Below are 26,522 nucleotides of genomic sequence, written 5' to 3'. Positions count from 1 at the left end.
CCCATGAGCATGGAATGTTCTTCCATTTGTTTGTATCCTCTTTTATTTCATTGAGCAGTGGTTTGTAGTTCTCCTTGAAGAGGTCCTTCACATCCCTTGTAAATTGGATTCCTAGGTATTTTATTCTCTTTGAAGCAATTGTGAATGGGAGTTCACTCATGATTTGGCTCTCTGTTTGTCTGTGATTGGTGTACAAGAATGCTTGTGATTTTTGTACATTGATTTTGTATCCTGAGACTTTGCTGAAGTTGCTAATCAGCTTAAGGAGATTTTGGGCTGAGACAATGGGGTTTTCTAGATATACAGTCATGTCACCTGCATTAAGAAAATGTGGCACATATACACCATGGAATACTATGCAGCCATAAAAAATGATGAGTTCATGTCCTTTGTAGGGACATGGATGAAACTGGAAAACATCACTCTCAGTAAACTATCGCAAGGACAAAAAACCAAACACCGCATGTTCTCACTCATAGGTGGGAATTGAACAATGAGAACTCATGGACACAGGAAGGGGAACATCACACTCCGGGGACTGTTGTGGGGTTGGGGGAGGGGGGAGGGACAACATTAGGAGATATACCTAATGCTAAATGAGGAGTTAATGGGTGCAGGAAATCAACATGGCACATGGATACATATGTAACAAACCTGCACATTGTGCACATGTACCCTAAAACCTAAAGTATAATAAAAAAAAAAATCTAGTTGATAGCATTATTGTATACCTTAAATGTAGGTATTTTTAAATTTAAAAAAATTATTTAAAAAATCTAGTTAAATGAGATAGCTCTACAAAGGTAATTCTAAAAATATTTTCATTCCTTTACATAATTAGGATTTATTTAAAATTTACAAACCTTCCCTCTGTATGGGGAGGCTCTGGGTGAGATGACAAGGCCCGTATAGCTATAGTGTTCTGATAGTAATATCAGTGAAATACATTTTCTTGATTACTGACTTTGGATGTGTGACTAATTATATGTAAGTTATACTGATTATCGACAGAGGAGAGGTAAAATGAATAGGCTTAATAAACCCGAAATTTGACTAATGTAAACTCCAATGTGTGACCACTCTGAGCCTTTTTCAGCTTTTTCAGTTTTACCGTGAGCTCATAACTTGTTTGGGTAACAAAGGACCATTAGATTATTCAGTGTAGTTCACAGATTTGATACTTCATAAATGAAATACTGAATGAGAAGCAATTGTAGAGCTGATTTAGATCTTTATTGGTAGCAGGTTAGTAGATAGCAATTTACCTAAGACATCCTGTATTTGTTTTTGTTGAAAAATATTTTAATTTTTCTATTCTCTTACTTGACTTTGCTGTCTAAATTTGGAGATTACTTCAGAAACTTCAGTTTTTTGAGCTGCATGTTTTTTAATAAACCTTTTGTTGTGGAGGAAGAATGTGAGTAGTTATTGTTAATCTAATGTTTAGGAACATGCTATAGTGATATTGAGGATACTAATGCTTTTAATGTTTTGTTTTGTTTTTTTTCCTTGTAAGTTGGTAGGAGGACAGTTTGATCTGGAAATGAATTTCATTATTCAAGAAGGTGAGAGTATTAACTGCATGGTGGACCTACTGGAAAAATGTGACACTACTTGCCAAGCAGAAGTCTGGAGCATGTTTACAGCCATTCTGAAGAAAAGCATACGGAATCTTCAAGTCTGCACTGAAGTAGGCCTTGTTGAAAAAGTGCTTGGGAAAATTGAAAAAGTTGACAATATGATAGCAGGTATGATTTTTTCTATAGTACAATGTATGCAAAGAAATAAAGTTTGATTTTTAAATACATATTTTTCTTATTCCATTTAGCAATATTTAAGAAATATTTGAGCATGTAGCATGCACTTAGAACTTTAGTATCCAAGCCCTTAAATAAGCACAGTTTATTTTAAATATTCGAGAAATATAACTAGCTGAGTTATTTTATTGTTTTCTTTGTTTCCAGATCTTTTAGTTGACATGTTGGGAGTGCTGGCTAGCTATAATTTGACAGTTCGCGAGCTAAAGCTTTTCTTCAGTAAACTTCAAGGAGATAAAGGACAATGGGTAAAAAAACTTAAGTACTCTTTGGTATTTTAAAGTATCCTCCTCCCAAACACATTAGTAGCTTGTAAAGTAACTGATATTATTATACATGGGATAATTGTCAAATTGAATAGATTAATTAAAATAGCATTGAGATCCCTATGGCTACTCATGCCATACTTGGACACTAAAAGTATGCACCAAGATAATGGTGTTTCAGGCAAACTGATAATTTAATTCTTCTTCAAATTGTTGTTCTTTAAATGTACATTTAATATTTATTAGAAAAAAGATAAATAGTACCTACCTTTTCTTCTTTTTGATCTAGTTTTATCTGAGTGCCTTAAACTTGAGTAACTCACTGCGTGAACAAAACCTCTGCAGTTAATTGGATCTACCCTCTTGAGATGCAACTTAGTAGTCATTTGCAATGGGTAGTGATGGGGGTGAACTTATTTTGAACCCCAGGTGCCTTATCAAACTGTTTCTTCCACCATATCTGTCCCATTGAGGAGAAGTAGTAAATATTTTATCCATTTTTGTTGCATTTCCAATCTTATTTTAGTGCCCTTTAGAGATCATTGCCCACAGCAACAGCTCAGCCAGCTGATCCTTACTCTAGCTTTCATTAAATGTATCTAAAACTCTGCCCTACAATTACTCTTTTTCATTATGTTAAAATTTAGATTGTTTAGCATATTTCTCTCAAACTCCAGTTTACTGTCTAATTTTAGAGTTTTTTATTAATTTTCATTGAATTTGATTATATTTCTGGTTCTAGCTTACCTTGTGTTTATCTTCTTAGAGTTTTTGCTTCTGTGGGGGTATAAGATAATTGTCACAAAATTTGGAAACATTTTAGTCATTGTTTCTTCAAATACTGTCTTCTTGTCCCCCCTTCCCATCTTTTCTGAGACTCCAATTACAGATATATTAGACCTCTTGATACTGTCTCACGGGTTACTGAGATCTGTTAACTCTTTTTTTTAGTCTTTTTGTGCTTTATTTTAGATTGTTTTTATTGCTATAGTCTCAAGTTAACTGATCTTTTCTTTAGCAGTGTATTAATTCCATCCACTGAAATTTCAGATAGTATATTTTTCTTTCTGTGAATTTTTTTTTTTTTAAGACAGAGTCTCGCTCTGTTGCCCAGCTTGGAGTGCAGTGGCGTGATCTCAGCTCACTGCAACCTCCACCTCCTGGGTTCCAGCAATTCTTCTGCCTCAGCCTCCTGAGTTGCCGGGATTACAGGTGCACACCACCAAGCCTGGCTAACTTTTCTATTTTTAGTAGAGACAGGGTTTCACAATGTTGGTCAGGATGGTCTCGAGCTCCTGACCTTGTGATCCACCCGTCTTGGCCCCCTAAACTGCTGGGATTACAGGCATGAGCCACCACGCCCGGTCTCTTTCTGTAAATTCTATTTCGTTCTTTAAAATATTTTCCAATTTTTCCCTCATTGAATTCCTTTAAATCCTTGACAATATTTAGCATATTAATAGTTGCTTTAATGCTCTTGTTTTTTCATTCTAGAATGTCATTTTCTAGGTCAGTTTTTTACTCATTGATTTTGCTCCTTTATGTAGGTCACATTTTTCTGCTGCTTATGGCTACTGAATTTAGACAATATATCAGACAGCAAATTTTATGTTGCTGAGTGTTGGATTTTGTCATATTCCTTTTAAGATCGTTAGACTGTTTTTGCAGGCAGATAAGTTATTTGTGGATCAACTTTATCCTTTAAAACTAGTTAAAAAATTTTTTTTTCAATAAGGTTTAGGGTGGCTGTTACGCTACAGCTAGTTTAGTCTTACTATTCAGGCATGTCTCTTAGAGAGTCTCTATTGAATAACTTCTCAAGTCTCAGACATAGGACAGGAGGTAGCAAGACTGTGGTCGCTCTGAAGTGTCTAGTAGGGTCTCAACAATTCCTAACTCTGTATTAGTTTTGGGAATTCTTTAACTTAAAGCTCTTGCTATCTTAGCCCCACCATGTTGAGTTTTATCATAAGCACGAGCAGTCTGGTATTAAGCCAAAGAGTCAATGCAGATTTCTGGAGCTTCTTGTCTGTTCAGTTCTTTTCTCCCTAGTATTCTGCTCTGAAACTTATATCCACTGTGGACTCCACTTTCTTTCCAACTCACTGAGACTTTCGAGTTCTGTTTGGTTTCCCTGTGCAATGATACAGAAATTGACTCCAGGTTTAAAGTCATTTTGTTTTCTCAGGGATCACAGTCTTGAGCTACCTCTTCCTCCATACTGAAAACTGTTTTTGTTTGATACATTTTACCCACTTTTCTAGTTGTTTATGGTAGGTTGGTAAGTCCAGGTCCTTTTAATATGTCGTGTCCAGAAGAGAAAGTATATATTTGATTTTGGTTTTTATTTATATTCACATTATTTATTCTGGATATGTAACATATTTTTATTATATTCATAAGCATAGAAAATTATAGGTAAGAAAATAGCAAATAATATAAACTAATATTTATTCACAGAGGTAGAAACCCCACAACCAAATGAACACAAAATCATTAATAATTAGAGACATTCACATTAAAACAGTATTGATATGTCACCTTCCATCTGTAGTTTCTCAAGAATTTTAAAGTTGGAAAATGGCAAGTATAGTTTGGGATATAGGGTTATTTTATACTTGGTGCACTTTTCATTAGAATGAACACTAGCGGAGCCGACCTCAAGAGGAGTCTAGTGCTACTTAGTCATGTTAATTATACCTGTATCCAGTGATTTAATAATTCACTTCTGAGTGCATATTCCAAGAAATTCTCACATAGATCCATACAATACATGAGGATGTTCACTGAAGCATTATTTTTGATGGCAGTGAATGTTAACATGGATGTTCATCATTAAGAGAGTGGACTGGTAAAATGTATAGAAGGTAGATTGTTCTATAACAGAATCAGTGCATGGAGTAATAGGAATAGATGTAAAATATATAGGAAGAAAGCAATGATAAGTATAAGCACATAAAAACCTTTTTTTCTTTTCTTTTTTTTTTTTAAAGACAGGATCTCACTCTCATCCAGGCTGGAGTGCAATGGTGTGATCATGGCTCACTGCATTCTCAGCTTCCTGGGCTCAAGAGATCCTGCCACCTCAGCCTCCCAAGTAGCTGGGACCACGGACATGCACCACCATGCCAGGCTAATTTTTGCATTTCTTTTAGAGACTGGGTTTTGCCATGTTGTCCAAGCTGGTGTCAAACTCCTGAGCTCAAGTAGTCCTCCCAAAGTGCTAGGATTACAGGTGTGAGCCACCACACTCAGCCCCAAAAATCATTTTTGAAGGAATAATCTACATATAAAAGATTAAACATGTTAATATAGTTGCCTATGGGGAGGGGGAGGAGAATGAGAATAGGTTTAGATGATGAAGGGAAAAAATAACAAACTATTTATAAAATGAGAGCAAGACCTCACTCAGATATTCATTACATTTATTTAGTTATTTAATATTAGGCATATTATTTCTATCTTTTGCTGTTATAGCAGTGCAGTGAAAAAATCCCTATATCTAAATCTCTGTCTGCCCTTGTGATGATTACTTTAGCATAGATTTTTACATGTGGAAATACTGCATTGGTGGACATGAACGTCTTTATGGACTCTTGAAATATGACTACTACATCTTTTTATTTTCCTCTTTCTTTTTCTTTTTCAGACAGAGTCTTGCTCTGTTACCCAGGTTGGAGTGCAGTGGTGCTATCTCCACTCCCTGCAACCTCTGCCTCCTGGTCAAGCAATCCTCCCACCTCAGCCTTCCAAGCAGCTGGGACCACAGGCACTTGCCACCATTCTTGGCTAATTTTTGTATTGTTTTCTAGAGATGGAGTTTCGCCATGTTGCCCAGGCTGGTCTCAAACCCCTAGGCTTAAGCGATCCCTCCACCTTGGCCTCCTAAAGTGTTGAGATTACAGATGTGAGCCACTGTGCCTGGCCTACTAAATTTTTTTCTGAAAGGCTTTCCCAGTACAGTATACACTCCCCCAGCAATGTCTGTCAAGTAAAGTGCTTATCTTAATGTATTCTTTTGCTGACTGATTTATAGGAGAGGAAATTTGGAGAAATGATGTTTCTAGATGGACATGCTATAATACTGTATTTTTATTTTTAACTGCAAAGTTATTTTTGGTTACTTTATTTTACTTTGGAATTTATTTTAAAAAATCACTGTGATTGTAAGTACTTGTTACTATACTTTTACAATTGAGCAGTATGGTTAATTGAAAATTTCTTGTTCACTTAAGAATGAAGCTTTCCACTTAATATTTAGATGAAAGGTTGCCAAACTCTTTTACACAGTTAGTAATTATAATTTATATTATCTATAATAATAAGATGAAGGCAAACCAGTGGTTTCATTTGTAGTTTGACCCTGTTTTGAACTTTTAAATTTTTAACAAGGAGGAATGCCCCACACTTTTCTTATTTGCTTATAAACTGATTAAAATGAGATGGTATGTCTGATTATCTTTTGTTTTTCCTTGTAACTGCAAATGAGATTTTTCATTTTTATTGTTGGTTGTTTCATGTATTAGAGACTTGTGGACCAAGGAAACATTAATCAAATAAACTCAGCATTGCAGCTTTTATATGAACATGCTATGCATATACATATATTTATATGCTATGCAGTAAAGGTATATTGTAGAATGAAATATGATAGGGAAGTTTAATCCACTCTCAGTTTCAAGGAGGGCTGCCCTGAGAAAGTGACTGTTGAGATGAGCTCTAAAGGCTGGGTAAGATTGACTTAGATAAATGGGGAGTAGAGGAGCCCTTTTGAGAACATTTTAAGCATAAGGAATAGCTTTTGCTGAGGCCCCGTTGTGGGAAGAAGACTGAGAAAAGGATAAAAATTAAAATTTAAATTTTAAATTTAAAATTTTTAAAATTTTATTTTTCCATAAGTTATTGGGGTACAGGTAGTATTTGGTTACATGAGTAAGTTCTTTAGTGGTGATTTGTGAGATTTTGGTGCACCCATCACCTGAGCAGTGTACACCGCACCATATTTGTAGTCTTTTATCTCTCGCCCCCTCCCACTCTTACTCTAAGTCCCCAAAGTCCATTGTATCTTTCTTATTCCTTTGCGTCCTCATAGCTTAGTTCCCACATATCAGTGAGAACATACAATGTTTGGTTTTCCATTCCTGAGTTACTTCACTTAGAATAATAGTTTCCAGTCTTATCCAGGTCACTGCAAATGCTGATAATTCATTTCTTTTAATGGCTGAGGAGTATTCCATCATATATATATACCACAGTTTCTTTATCCACTCGTTGATTGATGGGCATTTGGATTGGTTCCACAATTTTGCAATTGTGAATTGTGCTGCTATAAACATGCATGTGCAAGTATCTTTTTGAAGTACCTTTAACAGTGGAACATAGTAAGCATTATTTAAGTATTTGTTAAATTATTAAGTATTTTAATTTTACAGAGGGGTGGGTGGGGGATTGATGTAGTTTGTATTTTTAAAAGATCATTTTTGGCCGGGTGTGGTGGCTCATGCCTGTAATCCCAGCGCTTTGGGAGGCTGAGGCAGGCCAATCACTTCAAGTCAGGAGTTTGAGACCAGTCTGGCCAACGTGGTGAAACCCTGTCTCTACTAAAAATACAAAAAATATAGGCCAGGCACAGTGGCTCACGCCTGTAATCCCAGCACTTTGGGAGGCCTAGGCGGGTGGATCACCTGAGGTTGGTTCGAGACCAGCCTGACCAACATGGAGAAACCCTGTCTCTACTAAAAATACAAAAGTCAGCCGGGTGTGGTGGCGTGCACCTGTAATCCCAGCTACTTGGGAGGCTGAGGCAGGAGAATCGCTTGAATCTGGGAGGCGGAGGTTGCGGTGAGCCGAGATCATGCCATTGCACTCTAGCCTGAGTGACAGAGCGAGACTCCATCTCAAAAGAAAAAAAAAATTAGCTGGGTGTGGTGGCACACATCTGTAATCCCAGCTACTCTGCAGGTGAATCACTTGAATCTGGGAGGCAGAGTTTACGGTGAGCCGAGATTGTGCCACTGCACATGAACTCCAGCCTGGGTGGCAGAGTGAGACTCCATCTCAAAAAAGAAAAGAAAAGATCATTTTTGCTGCAGCTTGGAGAAGAGTTTCAGGTGTCTAATGATACTGGCTCATATTTATTGAATACCTAATCGGCCCTACAGCATTACAAAAACTGGTGTAGAGTACATTATTTCTTTAAGATATTTGAAAATAACTTAAAAATTATTTTCTATGCTTTTAAGCTTGTAGCATTATTCTTGTATATATTAAAGCAAGACTATATTAAAAATGTGTTTTTTTCATCTTATGGTAAATAATGTGGTTAATGAATTGTTAATTATCTTCATAGCCTCCACATGCTGGGAAGTTGCTGTCTGTGTTAAAGCATATGCCGCAGAAGTATGGTCCTGATGCCTTTTTTAACTTTCCAGGAAAAAGTGCTGCAGTAAGTAAATATTAACGAGGAAATCACTCCCAGTTTTTCTTTCCTTTGCTCCCTGAAAGTACAGCCCTGTGAACACCCCTGACAGGTTCTGTGCTAGGTAGAAACTTCTGCTCAACATACTTTAGTCCTTATGACAGTCGTGCATGTTACTTTTTTGTAATTGCTTTAGAGGTGAAGAAATAGAGGCTTAAATTAGTTGAGAAAATGCCCAGTCACAGCTTGGGTCAGCAATGGAATAAGAACCTCATTCTTTTAAACATAGCCATGTTGTCTTAAGTAGCTATTTGTGTGTAACACCTTCATGTCTATCTTTGTGAACATCTTTCTCTTGCCTTTCATTACTCTACCTATTTTCTTTTGTACCTGGTGTATAGAATGATAGTGAAGAAATAGAGGCTCTGAAACTTACTACGCAAGTTTTCCTTGACTTGTGAGTTTCCAAATTATGTTGGTCTCAGTGTTCCTGTAAGCTGTTAATCAGTTTATACATAAGACAATTATGTATAATAGTGATATCTGTAATGTTTCATAATGTTATAGAAGCACGTTCTATAATATACATATGTTATTTATGGAAGTTTCTAAAATCTCCTCATTATTACATTGGTCAGTCTGTTACAAGCAAAACAAACTTTTTGAGACGGAGTTTTGCTCTTTTTGCCCAGGCTGGAGTGCAGTGGCGCGATCTCGGCTCACTGCAACCTCTGCCTCCCGGTTTCAAGCGATTCTCCTGCCTCAGCCTCCTGAGTAGCTCGGATTACAAGTGCCCACCACCACGCCTGACTAATTTTTGTATTTTTAGTAGAGACGGGGTTTTGCCATGTTGGCCAGGCTTGTCTCGAACTCCTGACCTCAGGTGATCCACCCACCTCAGCCTCCCGAAGTGCTGGGATTACAGGCATGAGTCACCACGCCCGGCCCAAGACAAACTTTTAAAAAAGATATTTCAGTCTATTCTTTTCCTGAGCTTATCTTTCATTCATTTTTTTATGTTAGTTCTCATAAAATCTTATATTAGGCGCTGTGTAGCCTGGCAGTATCTGCAGAAAGATAAGAATATGTTTTAATATGACATTTGTGATATTTAAATGTTATATGCACAATATACAACTTTCTTTGAAAAGTTTTATTGCCCAGTTTTTTTCCATTACAGTTTTTCCTTATAGGCCATTTTAGATTTGTAGCTTTTCAGAATAATTTTACTTTCTTATCATAGCCTATCATTGCCTCTAACATTAAAAAAAGTGTTCTTAAGAGATTAACCTTTTTCATGCCTCATGTTATAATTTTATTATTTACAGTTCTGAGATTGCAGTGCATGTATTTATCTTGAAAGTAGGGCAGGTGAGCTGAACAGTTTTTGAAACTTGAAGAGAATAGATGTTTTAAATCTGTTCAGTGACTTCCTTTCCTTAAACATAGCTTTTACTGGGAATTTAAAGTAGTCATGAATAAAGTATTTTTGCAAAGCATTTACATCTTTGCTATCATTTTTGGTGAGAGAGAACATGTGTACACACTGAATATATGTTTTTCTCCTAAATTTTTTTTTTTTTCGGTCTGTGAGTTGTAATTATTCTTTTCCTTTTTTCTTAATTCAACGTTCATTTTAAATCAGCCTCTTGAAGTCTCAATAGTGTTATTACTGAAGTTTGGCTCTATGATGTCTTTCATGTTTTATGTCATATCTAATACATATAAAAGAATATATGTATATATTATATGTATACATAAATGCATGTGTAAGTTACAATAAAACAGAAGCTTGTATAGTTTGAATTTTTTACAAAACAGCTTTATTGAGATATAATCCACATACCACACAATTAACTCATTTAAAGTATATAGTATAGTAGGTAAATGTGTTCACAGAGTTGTCAACCATCACCACGGTCAATTTTGGGACATTCTCATCACGCCCAAAAGAAACCCCATACTGATTAGCAGCCACTCCCCATATTCCCCAGCCCTATTCTGGACCATTCATGTTAGTGGAATCATACAACATGTGGTCTTTTGTGACTGGCTTTTTTCACTTATCATAATGTTTTCAAGGTCCATCCGTGGTACAGCATGTATTAGTACTTCATTCCTTTTTATGGCTGGTATTGTATTGTATGGATATACCATACTTTATTTAATCATTTGTCAACTAGGGAATATTTGGAATTTTCACTTTTTGGGCTATTATGAATAATACTGCTATGGACATTAGTATACAGTTTTATGTGTGGACATATGTTTTAATTTGTCCCAATCTCTAGATTGGGTCATATGGTCTTTGTTTAACATTTTGATGAACTTCCAGACTGTTTTCCAAAGTAGCTGTAACATTTTACGATCCCACAGCAATGTATAAGGGTCAAATTTCTCTACATCCTTGCTAAGATGGTTAATGTCTATTTTTGTTTGTTTGTGAGATGGAGTCTTGCTCTGTCACCCAGGCTGGAATGCAGTGGTGTGATCTTGGCTCCCTGCAGCCTCCGCCTCCCCGGTTCAAGCAATTCTTGTGTCTCAGCTTCCCGAGTAGCTGGGATTACAGATGCGTACCACCATGCCCAGCTAATTTTTGTATTTTTTAGTAGAGACAGGGTTTCACCACGTTGGCCAGGCTGGTCTTGAACTCCTGACCTGAAGTGATCCACCTGCCTCAGCCTCCCAAAGTGCTGGGATTATAGGCATGAGCCACCGTGCCCGGCCAGTATCTGTCTTTGTGATTGTATTAGTAGCTATCCTAGTTGGTATGAAGTGGTATCTCATTGTAGTTTTGATTTGCAGTTTTGATTTCCTTTATGACTAATGATATTGAGCATCTTTTTATATTTTTATTGGCTATTTGTATATCTTCTTTGGAGACATGTATATTTAGATCTTTTGCCCATTTTAAAGCTTTACTTGTCCTTTTATTATTGAGTTATAAGAGTGCTTTATATATTTTGGTTACAAGTCCTTTATCAGGTATTCAGTTTGCAAATGTTTACTTCCATTCTTGTGGCTTGTCTTTTCACTTTTTTGATGGTGTTCCTTAAAGCACAGGTTTTAATTTTAATAAAGTCCAATGTATATATTTTTTCTTTTGTCACTTGTCTTTTTGGTGACATAATAAGAAGGATTTGCCTAACCAAAGGACACTAGGGCCTTATGCTAATACCACAGTCTTCATCACTCTTGCTTTATATTAATGGTAGGTTTTCAAATTGGTAGTATGAGTCCTCTAACTTTGTTCTTCGTTCTTTTTTTGAGACGGAGTTTTGTTCTTGTCGCCCCGGCTGGAGTGCAATGGCGCAATCTCGGCTCACTGCAACCTCTGCCTCCTGGGTTCAAGCAATTCTCCTGCCTCAGCCTCCTGAGTAGCTGGGATTACAGGCAACCCCCACCACGCCTGGCTAATTTTTGTATTTTTTTTATTAGAGACAGGGTTTCACCATGTCAGCCAGGCTGGTCTCGAACTTCTGACCTCAGGTGATCCGCCTGCTTTGGCCTCCCAAAGTGCTGGGATTACAGGTGTGAGCCACTGTTATCTGGCCTGTTCTTTTTAAAAGATTGTTTTGGCTATACAAGATCCTTTTATTATGTAGTATGATATTTTAAATAAAAATCTAAACCAAGTGGTAAAGCCATTTGTATATTGACTTCTGAATATAATTTAAAAATATTATGAACTAATCCTTTTCAGTTTTATATTTATAGTTTTATAAAAGCAGCATATACCCAGTTTTTCTCTTTTCTCTTTCCATTCCTGTCCATCTTTCTCTATTGTAATACCTTAAAATTTCATCAAATTTCTAATTTGTTATCACTTCCTATCTCTTTTAATTAGAATCTCTGTGGATACGTTCATTTTAATAAATGAAGAATACAAGATTCATGTGTCCAGGTTACACTGAATTTTTTTTCATTTAATTAACATTACTAGGTATTAGAGAAAATTAAAAAGTTACTAAAAGTCTTCTTCCAGATAAAGAGTCTTCTTTCAGATATATATATATTTTTTTGAGACAGAGTCTCACTGTTTCGCCCAGGCCGGAGTGCAGTGGTGCGGTCTCGGCTCACTGCAAGCTCTGCCTCCTGGGTTCATGCCATTCTCCTGCCTCAGCCTCCCGAGTAGCTGGGACTACAGGCACCCGCCACCGCGCCCGGCTAATTTTTTTTATTTTTAGTAGAGACAGGGTTTCACCGTGTTAGCCAGGATGGTCTCAATCTCCTGACCGCGTGATCCGTCTGCTTCGGCCTCCTAAAGTGCTGAGATTACAAGCGTGAGCCACCGTGCCCGGCCTCAGATATTTTAATTGTGACATAAAGTAATGTGATGTAGTACAAATATATGTAGCATTGCAAAGTCTTATTTTCATGATTTTAATAAGACAGGTTTTCATGTGAGTTAATAACTCGAAGTTTCTTTCCTTTAGGCTATTGCATTACCTCCCATAGCCAAATGGCCATACCAGAATGGTTTTACATTTCATACATGGCTTAGAATGGATCCTGTAAATAACATCAATGTAGATAAGGATAAACCATATTTGTATTGGTATGTATTTCTGTAACTGATTAGTGTTAAAACCTTACTTTGAAACTGAGAAGAATATTTAGAGGTAAAATGAAAACTATTCTTTATAGTTTCAGAACCAGCAAAGGTCTTGGCTATTCTGCTCATTTTGTTGGAGGCTGTTTGATTATAACATCAATAAAGTCAAAAGGAAAAGGCTTTCAACATTGTGTGAAATTTGATTTCAAGCCACAAAAGGTACATGATCTGATTGAGTCATAGTTATGTTAACAAGCTATGCTAGTCATCAAAGTGCTTTGTTTTAATGTTATTCATATAGTAACATGCTAAAGCACAACTTCGTTTTTACTGTTTCAAAAGATGAAGTGTAAATCACTGGATAATTGACCTCTCTGATTTGGATATGAAAAATATTGCAAATTTAGTTATTTATGGAGATTAAGGGAGATACAAGTAGGAAATATCTACAGCATTTATTTTAGTATTGCAAATTTAATATGTGTTTGCATTTGTACCTTAAAATTTAGAGGTTAATAAATGGTTCATCAACAAAATGTATAGGTAGATAGGTAGTCAGATAGATTAAGCAAATATGGCAAAAAATTGACAATTATGGAATCTAGGTGGTAGGAAAAGGGGGTGTTTGTACTTGATTTTCAGATTTTTGGGGTATGTTTGAAAATTTCCGTAATAAAAAGCTGGAAAAATAATCTAGTGATTAAGTTGTTATCAGTTGAAAGGCCCATAAGTAGATATTGTTCCAGAAGATAAATATTGAATTTAACAAAAGTGGTCTTGTTTTATTTTTAGGTTGAATTACAACTTATCATTTAACTTTTACTCATCAATATGGTTGCGTCATTGGGATAATTGTTATCTTTGTATTTTTAACTGTTTTTTTGCTTCTGCAGTGGTATATGGTTACCATAGTGCACATATATAACCGATGGAAGAATAGTGAACTTAGATGTTATGTGAATGGTGAGCTGGCTTCTTATGGAGAGATAACATGGTTTGTCAACACTAGCGATGTAAGTAGTTTCAAAATGTTGCAATGAAAAAAGTGATTTTAAAAGCATGAGCTTTTTAAACAAGAAAAAGTTTTACAACTTGAATATAAAATTTGAAGTATTACAATGGTAGATTTTTATAAACATAATTTGGCTAGCATGTTAATAGAACTTAATGTGTCACTGAAATATTAGTCCTTGTTATAAAATCATTACATATAGGTAGAAATAAGGATTTATAGCTAACAGTGGCTATATCTGGGGAGTGGGTCATTGGTTCATTTATCAAAATGAATGAGAGCTCCACTATAGGGTTCTGATCATTTTTCTGAATGAGTTAAATGATGCATGCTTATAAATCTTGCATATAATTCTAACTGCTATAACTAGTATGTTGTAACGTTTACAGGTTTCAAAAATAAATCTATAGGTTATAATAAAATTTAAAATGTTTTTCCTGTAATTGTGTTCTTCTTATAAAAACCTGAAAAATACAGACCAGGAAAATGAACATAAAGTATACTACCCATACACCATTAACTCCTCTTTTCATATCCTTTGCTACACATATATACATATTTTGTAATGCTAACCTTAAGAGATCAGGGTCTTGAATCAGACAGACTTAGGTTTAAATCTCAGCTCTGTCGTTTATTGACTGTATGACCTTACCTAATCTATTAGGCCTCAGCATTTTTCCTCCTGAAAATGGACATAAAGTAATTCATACCTCAGAAAGTTGTCATCTGATTAAATGAGATAATATCCATAAATCTATTAGCAGAGCGCCTTATACAGAATGAGTGCTCAATAAATGTTAGCTCTTTTTTAGTAAAAAAAGGGCTCATATGTAAGTATTGTTTTGTAACCTGTTTTTTCTTACATTAACTTTTACTGAGTGCTTTTTGTATTCCAGGCATTGTAATAAATAGCTTTATTTTCAAAAAGCTCCAGCAACCTTGCAAGATAAGCATCATTATAATCTTCATTTTATAGATAGGTGAAGTACAAAGAGGTTAAGTAACTTGCCATACTTAGTGGCATAGGATACAGGTATTTGATCTAGGTGGTTTGGCTTGAGAACACATATGTTTCAAACTTTTCTATATCCCTTAATGTCATTACATACACATTTTTCAACATTCTTTCTAATGGTTTTATGGTATAAATTATGTTAGTCTATTTAGATACAGTTTAGAATGGACAAAACATTTATGATAATATAGGTTTTTATTATTTCTGGAGTTTTTTTTTTTTTTTTCCTAATTCCTTTTTTTTTTTCTTTTACAGACCTTTGACAAATGTTTCCTGGGCTCATCAGAAACAGCAGATGCTAATAGAGTATTCTGTGGTCAGATGACTGCAGTTTACCTTTTCAGTGAAGCTCTTAATGCAGCTCAGATATTTGCAATTTATCAGTTGGGCCTGGGATACAAGGTAGTTTGCTTACTGTTTTGTGCTTAACCAATGTTAGTTCAGCTTGATTTGAAGGTGGGTTATACATGGAGAGTTTGGTTAATGGGTACAAAAAAAACAAAAAGAAAAATGAGACTTACTATTTGATACTACAGCAGGGTGACTATAGTCCATAATAACTGTACATTTTAAAATAGTGTAATTGGATGGTTTTCAACTAAATTGGTAAATGATTGAAGGGATGGATATCTGTTCTCCATGATGTGCTTATTTCACATTGCATGACTGCATTAAAACATCTTATGGGCTCCATAAATATATACACGTAAAATGTACCCACAAATAAAGAGATGTGTGCAAATGGTAACCAGAAAAGAGTAGCAGTAGCTTACTTAAATTAGACAAAATAGACTTTAAGTCAAAAACTGTCAAAAGCGACAAAGAAGGACATTTTATGATGATAGGGTCAGTTCACCAGAAAGACAGAACAAATATAAATATATGTACTTAACATCAGAGCTCTCAAATATATGAAGCAAACTTTGATAGAATTAAAAGAAGTAGATAGCAACACCATTATAGTAGGACACTTCAGTATTCAACTTTCAATAGAATAGAACAACCAGACAGATGATCAATAAGTAAACAGAAGACTTGAACAGCAATGCAGCCCAATGTATTTAGCAGTAATGTACGTAACACTCGATGAAACAACAGTAGTATGTGCATTGTTCTTCTTCTTCTTCTTCTTTTTTTTTTTTTTTGAGATGGAGTTTTGCTCTTGTTTCCCAGGCTGGAGTGCAATGTCATGATCTCGGCTCACTGCAACCTCCACCTCACGGGTTCAAGCAATTCTCCTGCCTCAGCCTCCCAAGTACCTGGGATTACAGGCATGTGACACCGCACCCAGCTAATTTTGTAATTTTAATAGAGATGGGGTTTTGCCATTTTGGTCAGGCTGGTCTCAAACTCCTGACCTCAGGTGATCCACTTCCCAAAGTGCTGGGATTACAGGCATGACCACTGCGCCTGGCCTGCATTCTTCTTAAGCATACACAGAACATTCTCCAGGATAGACATGTGTTATGCCACAAAACAAGTGTCAACAAAGTTAAGATTGAAATTATACCAAGTATCTTCTTTGACCACAATAAAATGAAACTAGAAACCAGTTGCCAAAGAAAAACTGGAAAGTCCACCAATTTTTTAATGTAGAAAATGTTTAATGTAGAAATTAAACAACACACTTAAAACAGCCTTTGGGTCAAAGATAAATCACAAGGAAAATTAGAAAATATCTTGAGAGAAATCAAAATGTAATTACAACCTACCAAAACTTACGGGATTCAGTGACCTCAGTCTAAGAGAAAAGATTATGGTGATAATGACTGATCATTATCACCAAAAGAAAGATCTCAGATCAGCAACCTAATTTTTACAGCATGGAACTGGAAAAAGAAGAACAAATAAAGTCAATGTTAGCAGATAGAAGGAAATGATAAAGATCCAAGCAGAAATAAATGAAATAGAGCAGCAGTCCCCAACCTTTTTGGTCCCGGGGACCAGTTTCATGGAAGACAGTTTTTCCATGGACCATGGGTGGTGGGGGCGCAGCAGGGATGGTTTCGGGATGATTCAAGTGCATTACATTTATTGTGCACTTTATTTCTGTTATTATTACATTGTAATATATAATGAAATAATTATACTACTCACCATAATGTAGAATCAGTGGGAAAGAAAGCAGAGCTTGTTTTCTGCAACTAGACGGTTCCATCCGGGGGTGATGGGAGACAGTGACAGATTATCAGGTATTAAATTCTCATAAGGAGCACGCAATCTAGATCCCTTGCATGTGCAGTTCACAATAGGATTCACCCTTCTATAAAAATCTGATCTGACAGGAGGTGGAGCTCAGGCAGTAATGTGAGTGATAGGGAGTGGCTGTAAATATAGATGAATCTTTGCTTGCTTGCCCACCGCTCACTTCTTGCTGTTGTTCCTAACAGGTCATATACCTGCTTAGGGACCCCTGGAATAGAAAATAGAAAAGCAGTGAGAAAAAAATCAGTGAAACTAACAGTTTTTTTTTTTTTTAATTAAACATCAACAAAATTGACAAATTCTTACATAGGCTAAGGAAAAAAGAAGAGTACATAAATAAGTAAAATCAGAAATTAAGGAGGAGGCATTATAACATGCCACAGAAATAGAAAGAATTATAAGAGAATGCTATGAAAAGTATGTGCCAACAAATTGGATTATTTAGAAGAAATGGATAATTTTCTAGAAATATACATCCTACTGAGACTGAATCAAGAAGAAATTTAAAAAATCTGAAAAGACCTATAGCTAGTAAGGAGATTGAATCAATAATAAAAAACTTTTCAACAAAGAAAGCCAGGGACTAGATGGCATCACTGGAGAATGCTCTCAGTCATCTAAAGAAGAATTAACACCAGTTCTCAAATTTACAAAAATTTTAAGAGTAGGGAACATTTTCAAACTGATTTTATGAGGCCAGTTTTAACCCTGATACCAAAGCCAGATCAAGATAGTACAAGAAAGAAAACTATAGACCAATATCCCTGATGAATATTGATGGAAAAATCTTCAATAAAATACTAAGAATTTGAATTTAACAGCACATTAAAAGAATTATACACAATGTCAAATTAAGATTTATTTCTGGAATGCAAAGATGGTTCAACATGAAAATCAGTCAATGCAACGTACCACATTAACAGTGAATTACAAAATCCATATGATCATATATCAACTGATACAGAAAAGCATTTGACAAAATTCAACACTCTTTCTTGATTTAAAAAAAACCTAAAACACTCAACAATCTATGAATAGAAGGAAACTATCTCAACATAATAAAATACTATGTATGAAAAGCCCATGACTGACACCATACCGAACAGTGAAAAACTGACAGTTTTTCCTCTAAAATCAGGAACAAAGCAAGGATGCTTATTCTTTCCATTTCTATTCAACATAGTATTTGGAAATCCAGTTAGAGCAATTAGGCAAGAAAAAGAAATAAAAGGCATCTAAATTGGAGGGGAAGAGGTAAAGTTATCTGTTTGCATATGGCATGACCTTATATCTAAAAATCCCTAAAGATTTCACCAAAAACTGTTAGGACTAGTAAATGAATTCTGCAGAGTTCCAAGGCACAAAATCAATACACACAAATCAATTGTGTTTCTATTAGTAATAATGAAGTAATAATGAACAGTTTGGAAGTTACACAAACAATTTCTTTTACAGTAGCATCAAAGAGGATAAAATACTTAGAAATAAACTCAACCAAGGTGGCAAAAGAGCTGTATCCTGACTCCACCAAGGAGGCAAAAGAGTTGTACACTGAAAAGTACAAAATGTTGCTGACAAAATTTAAGAGACCGAAATAAATGTAAAGACATCCCTTGGAAAATTTAATATGCTAAAAATCCATACTACCTAAAGCAATCTACAGATTCAGTACAGTTCTTATCAAAATCCCAATGGCATTTTTTGCATAAATAGAAGCACAATTCTAAAATTAATATGGAATCTCAAGGGATTCTCAGTAGCCAAAACAGTATTTAAAAAGGGGAACAAAGTTGCAGGCTTTACACTTCTGGATTTCAAAATTTATTACAAAGCTATAATACATAATGAAAACAACGTTAGACTTGCTTAGACACATAGGCCAAGGGAACACTAAATAGAGTGTCCAGAAATAAACTTTTGCATATATGGTCAAATGATCTTTGACAAGTGAGGCAAGGCCACATACTGGGGAAAGGACAATATGTTCAACACATGAGAAAACTGGATATCCAGATGTGAAAAATAAAGAAAAGTTTTATACTTAATTCATATTATATATTATATATAAAAATGAGCTGAAAGTGGATTAAAGACCTAAAAGTAAGATGTAAAACTATAAAAATCCTAAAAGAATACATAAGGGAAAAGCTTTACGACATTGAATTTGGCAGTGATTTCTTGATTGTGATACCAAAAGTACAGGCAACCAAAGCAAAAACAGACAAATAAGATGATGTCAAAGTTATAAAGTTCTGCGCATCAAAGGAAATATCCAGCAGAGTGGAAAGGTAACCTACAGAGTGAGAGAAAATATTTAGCAATCATATATCTGATAAGGGGTTAATATCCAGAATATATGAATCCTATAACTCAACAACAACAACAATAACAAAACAATTAAAAATGCATAAAAGAGTTGAGTAGACGTTTCTTTAAAGAAGATATAACAATAGCCAATGAACATACGAAAAGATGCTCAATATCACTAGACATTAGAAAAATGCTAATTTAAACTACAGCGAGCTATTGCCTCATCATTTAGGATGACTACTTAAAAAAGAAAACAAAATAACAAGTGTTGATGAGAATGTGGAGAAATTGGTACCTTTGTGCACTGTTGGGGAGAATGAAAAATGGTGCAGCTGCTATGGACAACAATATGAGGTTCCTCAAAAAATTAAAAATAGAACTTCCATGTGATCCAGTAATCTCGCTTATGGGATATATACAAAATAATTGAAAAGAGGATCACAGAGACGTATTTGCACACAAAAAATAGGGTCACAAGGAGATATTTGCCCATTCACGTTCATAGTAATATTTTCAATAACCCAGAGATAGAAGTAACCCAGATGTCCAGTAGCAGATGAATGGATAAAGAAAATGTGACAGACAACACACATAAACACACAGGACCATATTCAACCTTAAAAAACAAGGAAATCCTGTCATCAGCTAAAACATGGAGGAACTATGAAGACGTTGTGCCAAATGAAATGCTTTGGTCACAAAAAGACAAATACTGTATGATTCCACTTATATGAGGTATCTAAGAGTCCAACTCATAGAAACAGAAAGTAGAATTGTAATAGTCAGGGGCTGGTGGGGAGCAGGAAATGGGGAGTTGTTAAATGGCTACAGAGTTTCAGTTTTGCAAGATATGAAAGTTCTGGAGATTTGCTGTTTAACAATATGAATACAGTTAATGTTCCTCAATTATACACTTCAAAATACTTAAGATGGTAAGTTGTGTATTATATGCTTTTGACCACAATTTTAAAAAAAGAATAAAAGAAAAAAAGATAAAATGTGATCTATTGGTCACTTTTACATTTTTAAGGTAAGGTTTTAATGTCAAGTTGACTTGATTTCCATTGTATCTTTAAATTCAGCCAATTTTAGAAGTAAACAAGGAGGGGTCCTCTTATATAATACTGTTAAAAGATTATCAATGGTCTGTCTCCTTAAAATTTTACACCTGTGTTGATTTGTACTTAGATTCTCTTTTTGTGGCATACTATTTAACTGTTTTTAATTAATTCTTAGGGTACATTTAAATTCAAAGCAGAAAGCGACCTTTTCCTTGCTGAGCATCACAAACTTTTATTGTACGATGGGAAACTCTCTAGTGCCATTGCATTCACGTACAATCCACGGGCTACAGATGCCCAGCTTTGTCTTGAATCATCTCCAAAGGACAACCCTTCAATTTTTGTTCATTCGCCACATGCACTCATGCTCCAGGTACTAACTGTGATCTTTTAAGAACATTTATAATGGTAATTTTTGATGTGTTATTGAGATGTATTTGGTAGCTTCTGTTAAACACATGGAATGTCACTTTTTAGTGTTTCTGCATTTATTGTTGTGCCTTATTTTTAATGTTTTGGAAAAGAAATCATTGAACTCTTTACTGTGTTTTTAATCTTACAAGGATGTAAAGGCAGTTTTAACACATTCCATCCAAAGTGCAATGCATTCAATTGGAGGAGTACAAGTACTATTTCCACTTTTTGCACAGTTGGATTACAGGCAATATTTGTCTGATGAGGTTGATTTGACTATATGGTGAGTGCCTTTATTTGTTTCTTTAATTTGCTGTGAGGGTTACTTTCGTCACTGTTGAGCTATACAATATTTTGCCTTTCAGGTTTTGTTGTAGAATCAAAATAATTTAAAGAAACTTGTGAACTATATAAACTGTATTACAAGTCTATATTAATTATGTCAGTATTAACTTAAGTTCTTATTTATCAGTAGGAAATATGGAAACTGTAAGAAACACAGTAAATTGGTTGTAGAATAACATTATAAATGGCAATAATGGGTTACTCAAAAATAGATACATTTTTTGTCTAAATTAAAAATTTTTTTTTACTACCCATTACTCAGAATGCAATAAGAAATTTTTAATTTCTGAAATATTTTAAATTATTTGGTAAATGGAACTTAACTTTTCATATTTTAATTATTTATTACTGATTGCATTTATGTAATTGGAAGCTAAAAATTTAAATAGTGTCATTGAAGTGAATTAATCTTTTTAAAAAAAATTAGATTGTACATTTAGCACATTTTTGTCTCTTGTGTTGTAGTCCTGAGTCTAAAAAAGACAAAGGGATATCAATTCTACGGTAAATCATAAAATGTGGGAAAGGAGTCTAAATTTCTCATGGCTATATATTCTAGTGAAACTGCATATAGTGAAATTATTGTTTCATTTGTTACTTGAGAAATTTAAATACTTTTACATTCTCTCATTTTGAAATTCTCTCTGATTTTTTCTTTTATACGTAACTTGATGTCTACCACCAATGTGTATAATAATGGTAATTGTCCTGATTATTTTCAGGCAACAATTTTTTTTAAAAGAAAAAGTTATGAAATCTAGTATTTGTCAACTCATATTTTGAAAAGTATAAAATTAAATTACCCTGACATATTAATACTTTATAGAATTATTTTGTGCCGTGTTCTAATAGGGCTTACTTACAGTTTTCCTTCCTCCCTCCCTCCCTCCCTTCCTTCCCTTCCCCTTCCCCCTTCCTCCCCTCTCTGCCCCCTCCCTCCCCCCCCTCCCCTCCCCCTCCCTTCCTTCCCCCCTCCCCCACTTCTTTCCTCCCTCCCTCTGCTCTCCCCCCCTTCTCCCCTCCCTCCCTCCCCTCTCCCTGTCCCTCCCCCTTCTCCCCTCCCCCCTTTATTGAAATTGCTGGCAGTGAAAGCACTGATGTGGAGGAGGAGATTGGCTGCCGGTCATGCTTTCTCTCTCTCTCTCCCTCTTTTTTTTTTTTTTTTTTTTGTGGGACTTCTCTCTGAGAAGGCAGTAACAACTGATCTTATTCCTTTCCCTTCCGGGGATCTTTAAAAATTGTAGGTAGTAGAGCATGGTTGTAGCCCCTATTCAGTTTTAAAAGTGTTCGAGACTGACTGGAGAATTACAATTTTGTTGTTGGGATAATGAACAAACTTTTTAAATTAGTGTTCAAGGAGCTCAAGTTTGCCTCCAAGTTAACTTTCTCATCTTTCTCTTCATGTGCCCTCTGCTCCATTCAGACTAGGCAAGTCTGGAGCCCTAACATATTTTGAGGATTTACACCTTACTCTGTTGGTTCCACTGTCTTTTCTCACCTTTTGGCCCCTAATGCTTCAAAGTTGAACATACTTGCTTATCTAAGTTATATCTATTCTTTAAGGCCTTAGTATATTTTTAATAAGTATTTGTTATTGGTTGTTTTTGGAAGTTGCTCATTTTTCTCTATATCATGCACATTTGTCATTGTTTCTAAGTAATTCACCTATCAATGTGTTTGAGATAAAGTATATGAAATAAATATTTGAGTAACTCCTAATCCTACATTAAAAATCTAGTTCTGATGTAATGTTGGGAGCAGTTTTAGTGGAGCTTCAATTTCTTTGAAATGGAGAACTTTTTATTAAGGTGAATGGAAGGGTTACATCTATCTAACCTAATTAAAAAAAAATAGAATTTTTTTTTAATCATCGCCTTTTTAAAAAATTCTAGTTCAACCTTGCTGGCCTTTATCATGGAATTGTTGAAGAACTCAATTGCTATGCAGGAGCAGATGCTTGCCTGTAAGGGCTTCTTGGTAATAGGATATAGCCTTGAAAAGGTAAAGTATGAAATATTTTATGTTTTTGATTCTTAATTGACAGGCCATACATTTGTTCTCTAAGTGGCTAAGGAATTCTGTCTGCAAGAATGTCTCCTTGCTTACAGAAAATTACCTAAACTAAAATAACATTTCGTTGTTTTACCTTGCCTCCATTCCTCTATCAAACAAATGTGATAGTGAGTTTCGTGGCATCTTTAACTTTGAGCATAATTTGTGGGCCAGTTTTTTTCATGGTAGGGATAGCCTGTAATTCACTTACTTTGACTTGAATTTGTAGTAACATTTGAACTACTTTTTTTGCAGTCTTCCAAATCTCATGTCAGCAGAGCAGTACTTGAACTTTGCCTTGCATTTTCAAAATATCTGAGTAATCTGCAGAATGGGATGCCCCTGCTCAAGCAATTGTGTGATCACGTTCTTCTTAATCCTGCCATATGGATTCATACCCCAGCCAAGGTAATATATATCTATATATTGATAGTGTTTTACTATCTTTGCTGTTTTTGTGCTTGAGAAGAGTGATAATTAAGAGGAATTTCTTTTTTTATGTACTATTATACAAGACTTCAGCGGATTGCTTTTTTTGACTGAGCATCCTTTTTTACTCTTCAGGAAAAATTGCAAAGTGTGTGTGTGTGTGTGTGTGTGTATGAATATATACAAAGAATATATACATACATACAAAGAATATATTCTTTGTAAACAATATTATTTTAAAAGATACAGGTATAGTCTTTATTTTCTGAAATTAAATGAAAGTTTTATTTGGGAGAGACTTCATTTACTAAATATAAATCAAATTAGACAGTTTTAATGTAATTATTAATGTTTCCTAGTAACTGTAGCTTTGTTCCATTGTAAATATCCATATATATTTTTTCTTTTTTTTCTGTTTCTTAAGAACTCACCCTGCTCCTGCTCTCTCTCTTTTTTACTTCACACTTTTGCCTTCCAACATGATGAACTACTGAGTTTCATTCTTACAGGTACCACTGAAATGTCACTTTTTCCTTGAAGGCATGATATACTAGTCTCATGTAATCATTTTAGTTTCACATTAATTCAAGTTATAAAAACATTTGTACAAATTTTTTTTCAGTTTTGTAGCAACAAACCAATTAGTTCTATGTGAATGTAAATGAATTTGTGATAAGGTGTATGAACAAAATCTTTAATAAATCCTAGTGTTGTAATACATTGTCCTAAAAATTCAGTAGTGGCAGTATTAAGCATAACTTGAAACAGAACATTTTATTAAATTGCATAATTGTATCCATCTTATCTACAATTTTTGTTAGAAGTTGTGTTTATTTCAAGCCCAGTTTTCCTCTCTCCCCTTCTGCCTTTTGGCCTACTTGCAGTGTGTATCATTGTTTAAGTTGGAATAGCACCTACTTATTCTAGCTGTCAGAAAAAAGTCTGCAGACTTTTTTGCTTTTCTAGAGTCTTAATATCTTATTTTCAGCTGGTCTTTTCAAATGTTAAAGAGAAAAACAGCTGCTGACTCTGATTGCTATTTGGAAATAATCAAAAGAAGCAGCTGGAGGTTGTAGCTTTTTATCTCCAGGTCAAATTTGACCTCATTTTCTTCCATGACCCTCAGTCTTCTTTTTAAGGATTGTTTCAAGTTACTTTTTAAATCTTTTACTAGATACTTTTTTGTCTTACTAATCAGCATATTTGTAAGGCTTTGTGTCTCTTTTGATGTGGTCAGAAAGCCTCTTCTTAGATACTTAGTTGGAGGGGAATAAAAAAAAATTCATCTTATGATTTTCTTAGTTTCCTAGTATTATTATACCCTATTTCTTATCTTCTACTTTTTAGTAACTTTCCTCAATTTCCTTTTTAGAATTTGCAGTTGAGTTGATAATATTAGCATTTTCTCCTGTTTTAGCCATCTGCTTTGTGTATCCACAAGGGGTTTTATCTGCTTTTATTTTATTGTAAAGATAGTCATAAAAAAGGGCAGATCCAAATTTTGTTTGACTTGAAGGTCAAATGTTTATCATGTGGGAAATTTTTTAAGAATAATAATACAATATAATGCATACAAAATTAGGTTTAGGGTCTTGGAAGAAACATTTATAGATCAGTGGTCATAAAGTTTAAGCTTTATCAGCTTCATGGTCAATCCCCCTCTGGTTAAAAGTTGAAGGTCTGGATGTGTGGATGTGAAAAGCTTTGCTTTTGGAAAAGGGAGCTACCAGCGATTTATAATTTCCATTTATCTTAGATCTGCTCAGAGACCATCTTTTTAATGACCTAGCAGGAGAGATGAATTTTCTTGTCTACCATGGTTCTTCGTTTACTCAACAAATATTTGTTGAGTGACTACTTTATGGTGGGCACTGTGGATATGGTGATGAGCAAGATAGACTTGATACTTGCCCTCACAGAATTTAGATTTAGTGAGAAAGACAGATGTTAACACACAATTTGTGTGGCTATTGGAGTACATAATGAGTGAATGAGGGAAGGTTTATTCATAATTAGCATATGAGTAATCTTGAGGTCTTTCATTCATCTCTATATGTTGCTACTAAATTCTGTTTACTTATTTTTTTGACACAGGGTCTCACTGTGTCACTAAGGCAGGATTTCAGCTCACTGTAACCTCCGCCTCCCCAGCTCAGGTGATCCTCCCATCTCAGCCTCCTGAGTAGTTGGGACTGAAGCTGTGTACCGCCACACACAGCTAATTTTTGTATTTTTTTGTAGAGATGATGTTTTGCCATGTTGCCCAGGCTGGTCTCGAACTCCTGGGCTCAAGTGATCCACCTGCCTCAGCCCCCCAGAGTGCTGGGATCACAGGTGTGAGCCGTCAGACCCGGCCTCTGTTCATTTTTCTTTTACCACAGTATCATTCTCAATAGACTGACTTTCTCCAGTTTTCCATTTCTTTGTCTAACTTATCACTATTCTGCCAGAATTCTAACATGTTCTTTTCATGGCCATGGCTCAGTGCAACCTTGAACTCCTGAGCTCAATCAGTCCTCCTGCCTCAGCCTCCTGAGTAGCTGATACTGCTGGTGTGTGCCACCATTCCCAGCTAACTTTTTAAATTTTTTTATAGAGACTAGGGTCTTGCTTTGTTGTTTAG

At 35.1% G+C, this 26,522-nt stretch overlaps 1 protein-coding gene across 3 annotated transcripts in view; it reads left to right on the top strand.

Moving 5' to 3' along the window:
- Positions 1-26,522, top strand: part of LRBA (LPS responsive beige-like anchor protein) — a 793,918-nt gene that overhangs the window by 86,067 nt on the left and 681,329 nt on the right. For all 3 annotated transcript variants that reach the window (XM_032148169.2, XM_032148179.2, XM_032148174.2), the window contains exons 3-13: positions 1,517-1,748; positions 1,965-2,065; positions 8,433-8,528; positions 12,938-13,059; positions 13,149-13,275; positions 13,950-14,069; positions 15,339-15,485; positions 20,835-21,032; positions 21,223-21,356; positions 23,311-23,419; positions 23,726-23,878. In XM_032148169.2, the coding sequence (XP_032004060.1) occupies positions 1,517-1,748; positions 1,965-2,065; positions 8,433-8,528; positions 12,938-13,059; positions 13,149-13,275; positions 13,950-14,069; positions 15,339-15,485; positions 20,835-21,032; positions 21,223-21,356; positions 23,311-23,419; positions 23,726-23,878 (1,539 nt within the window). The remainder of the gene's footprint in view (positions 1-1,516; positions 1,749-1,964; positions 2,066-8,432; positions 8,529-12,937; positions 13,060-13,148; positions 13,276-13,949; positions 14,070-15,338; positions 15,486-20,834; positions 21,033-21,222; positions 21,357-23,310; positions 23,420-23,725; positions 23,879-26,522) is intronic.

The sequence above is a fragment of the Hylobates moloch genome, unplaced genomic scaffold (genome assembly GCF_009828535.3).
Source record: "Hylobates moloch isolate HMO894 unplaced genomic scaffold, HMol_V3 SCAFFOLD_3, whole genome shotgun sequence".
NCBI classification, from domain to species: domain Eukaryota; kingdom Metazoa; phylum Chordata; class Mammalia; order Primates; family Hylobatidae; genus Hylobates; species Hylobates moloch.
This window is presented reverse-complemented; position numbering and strand designations above follow the sequence as displayed.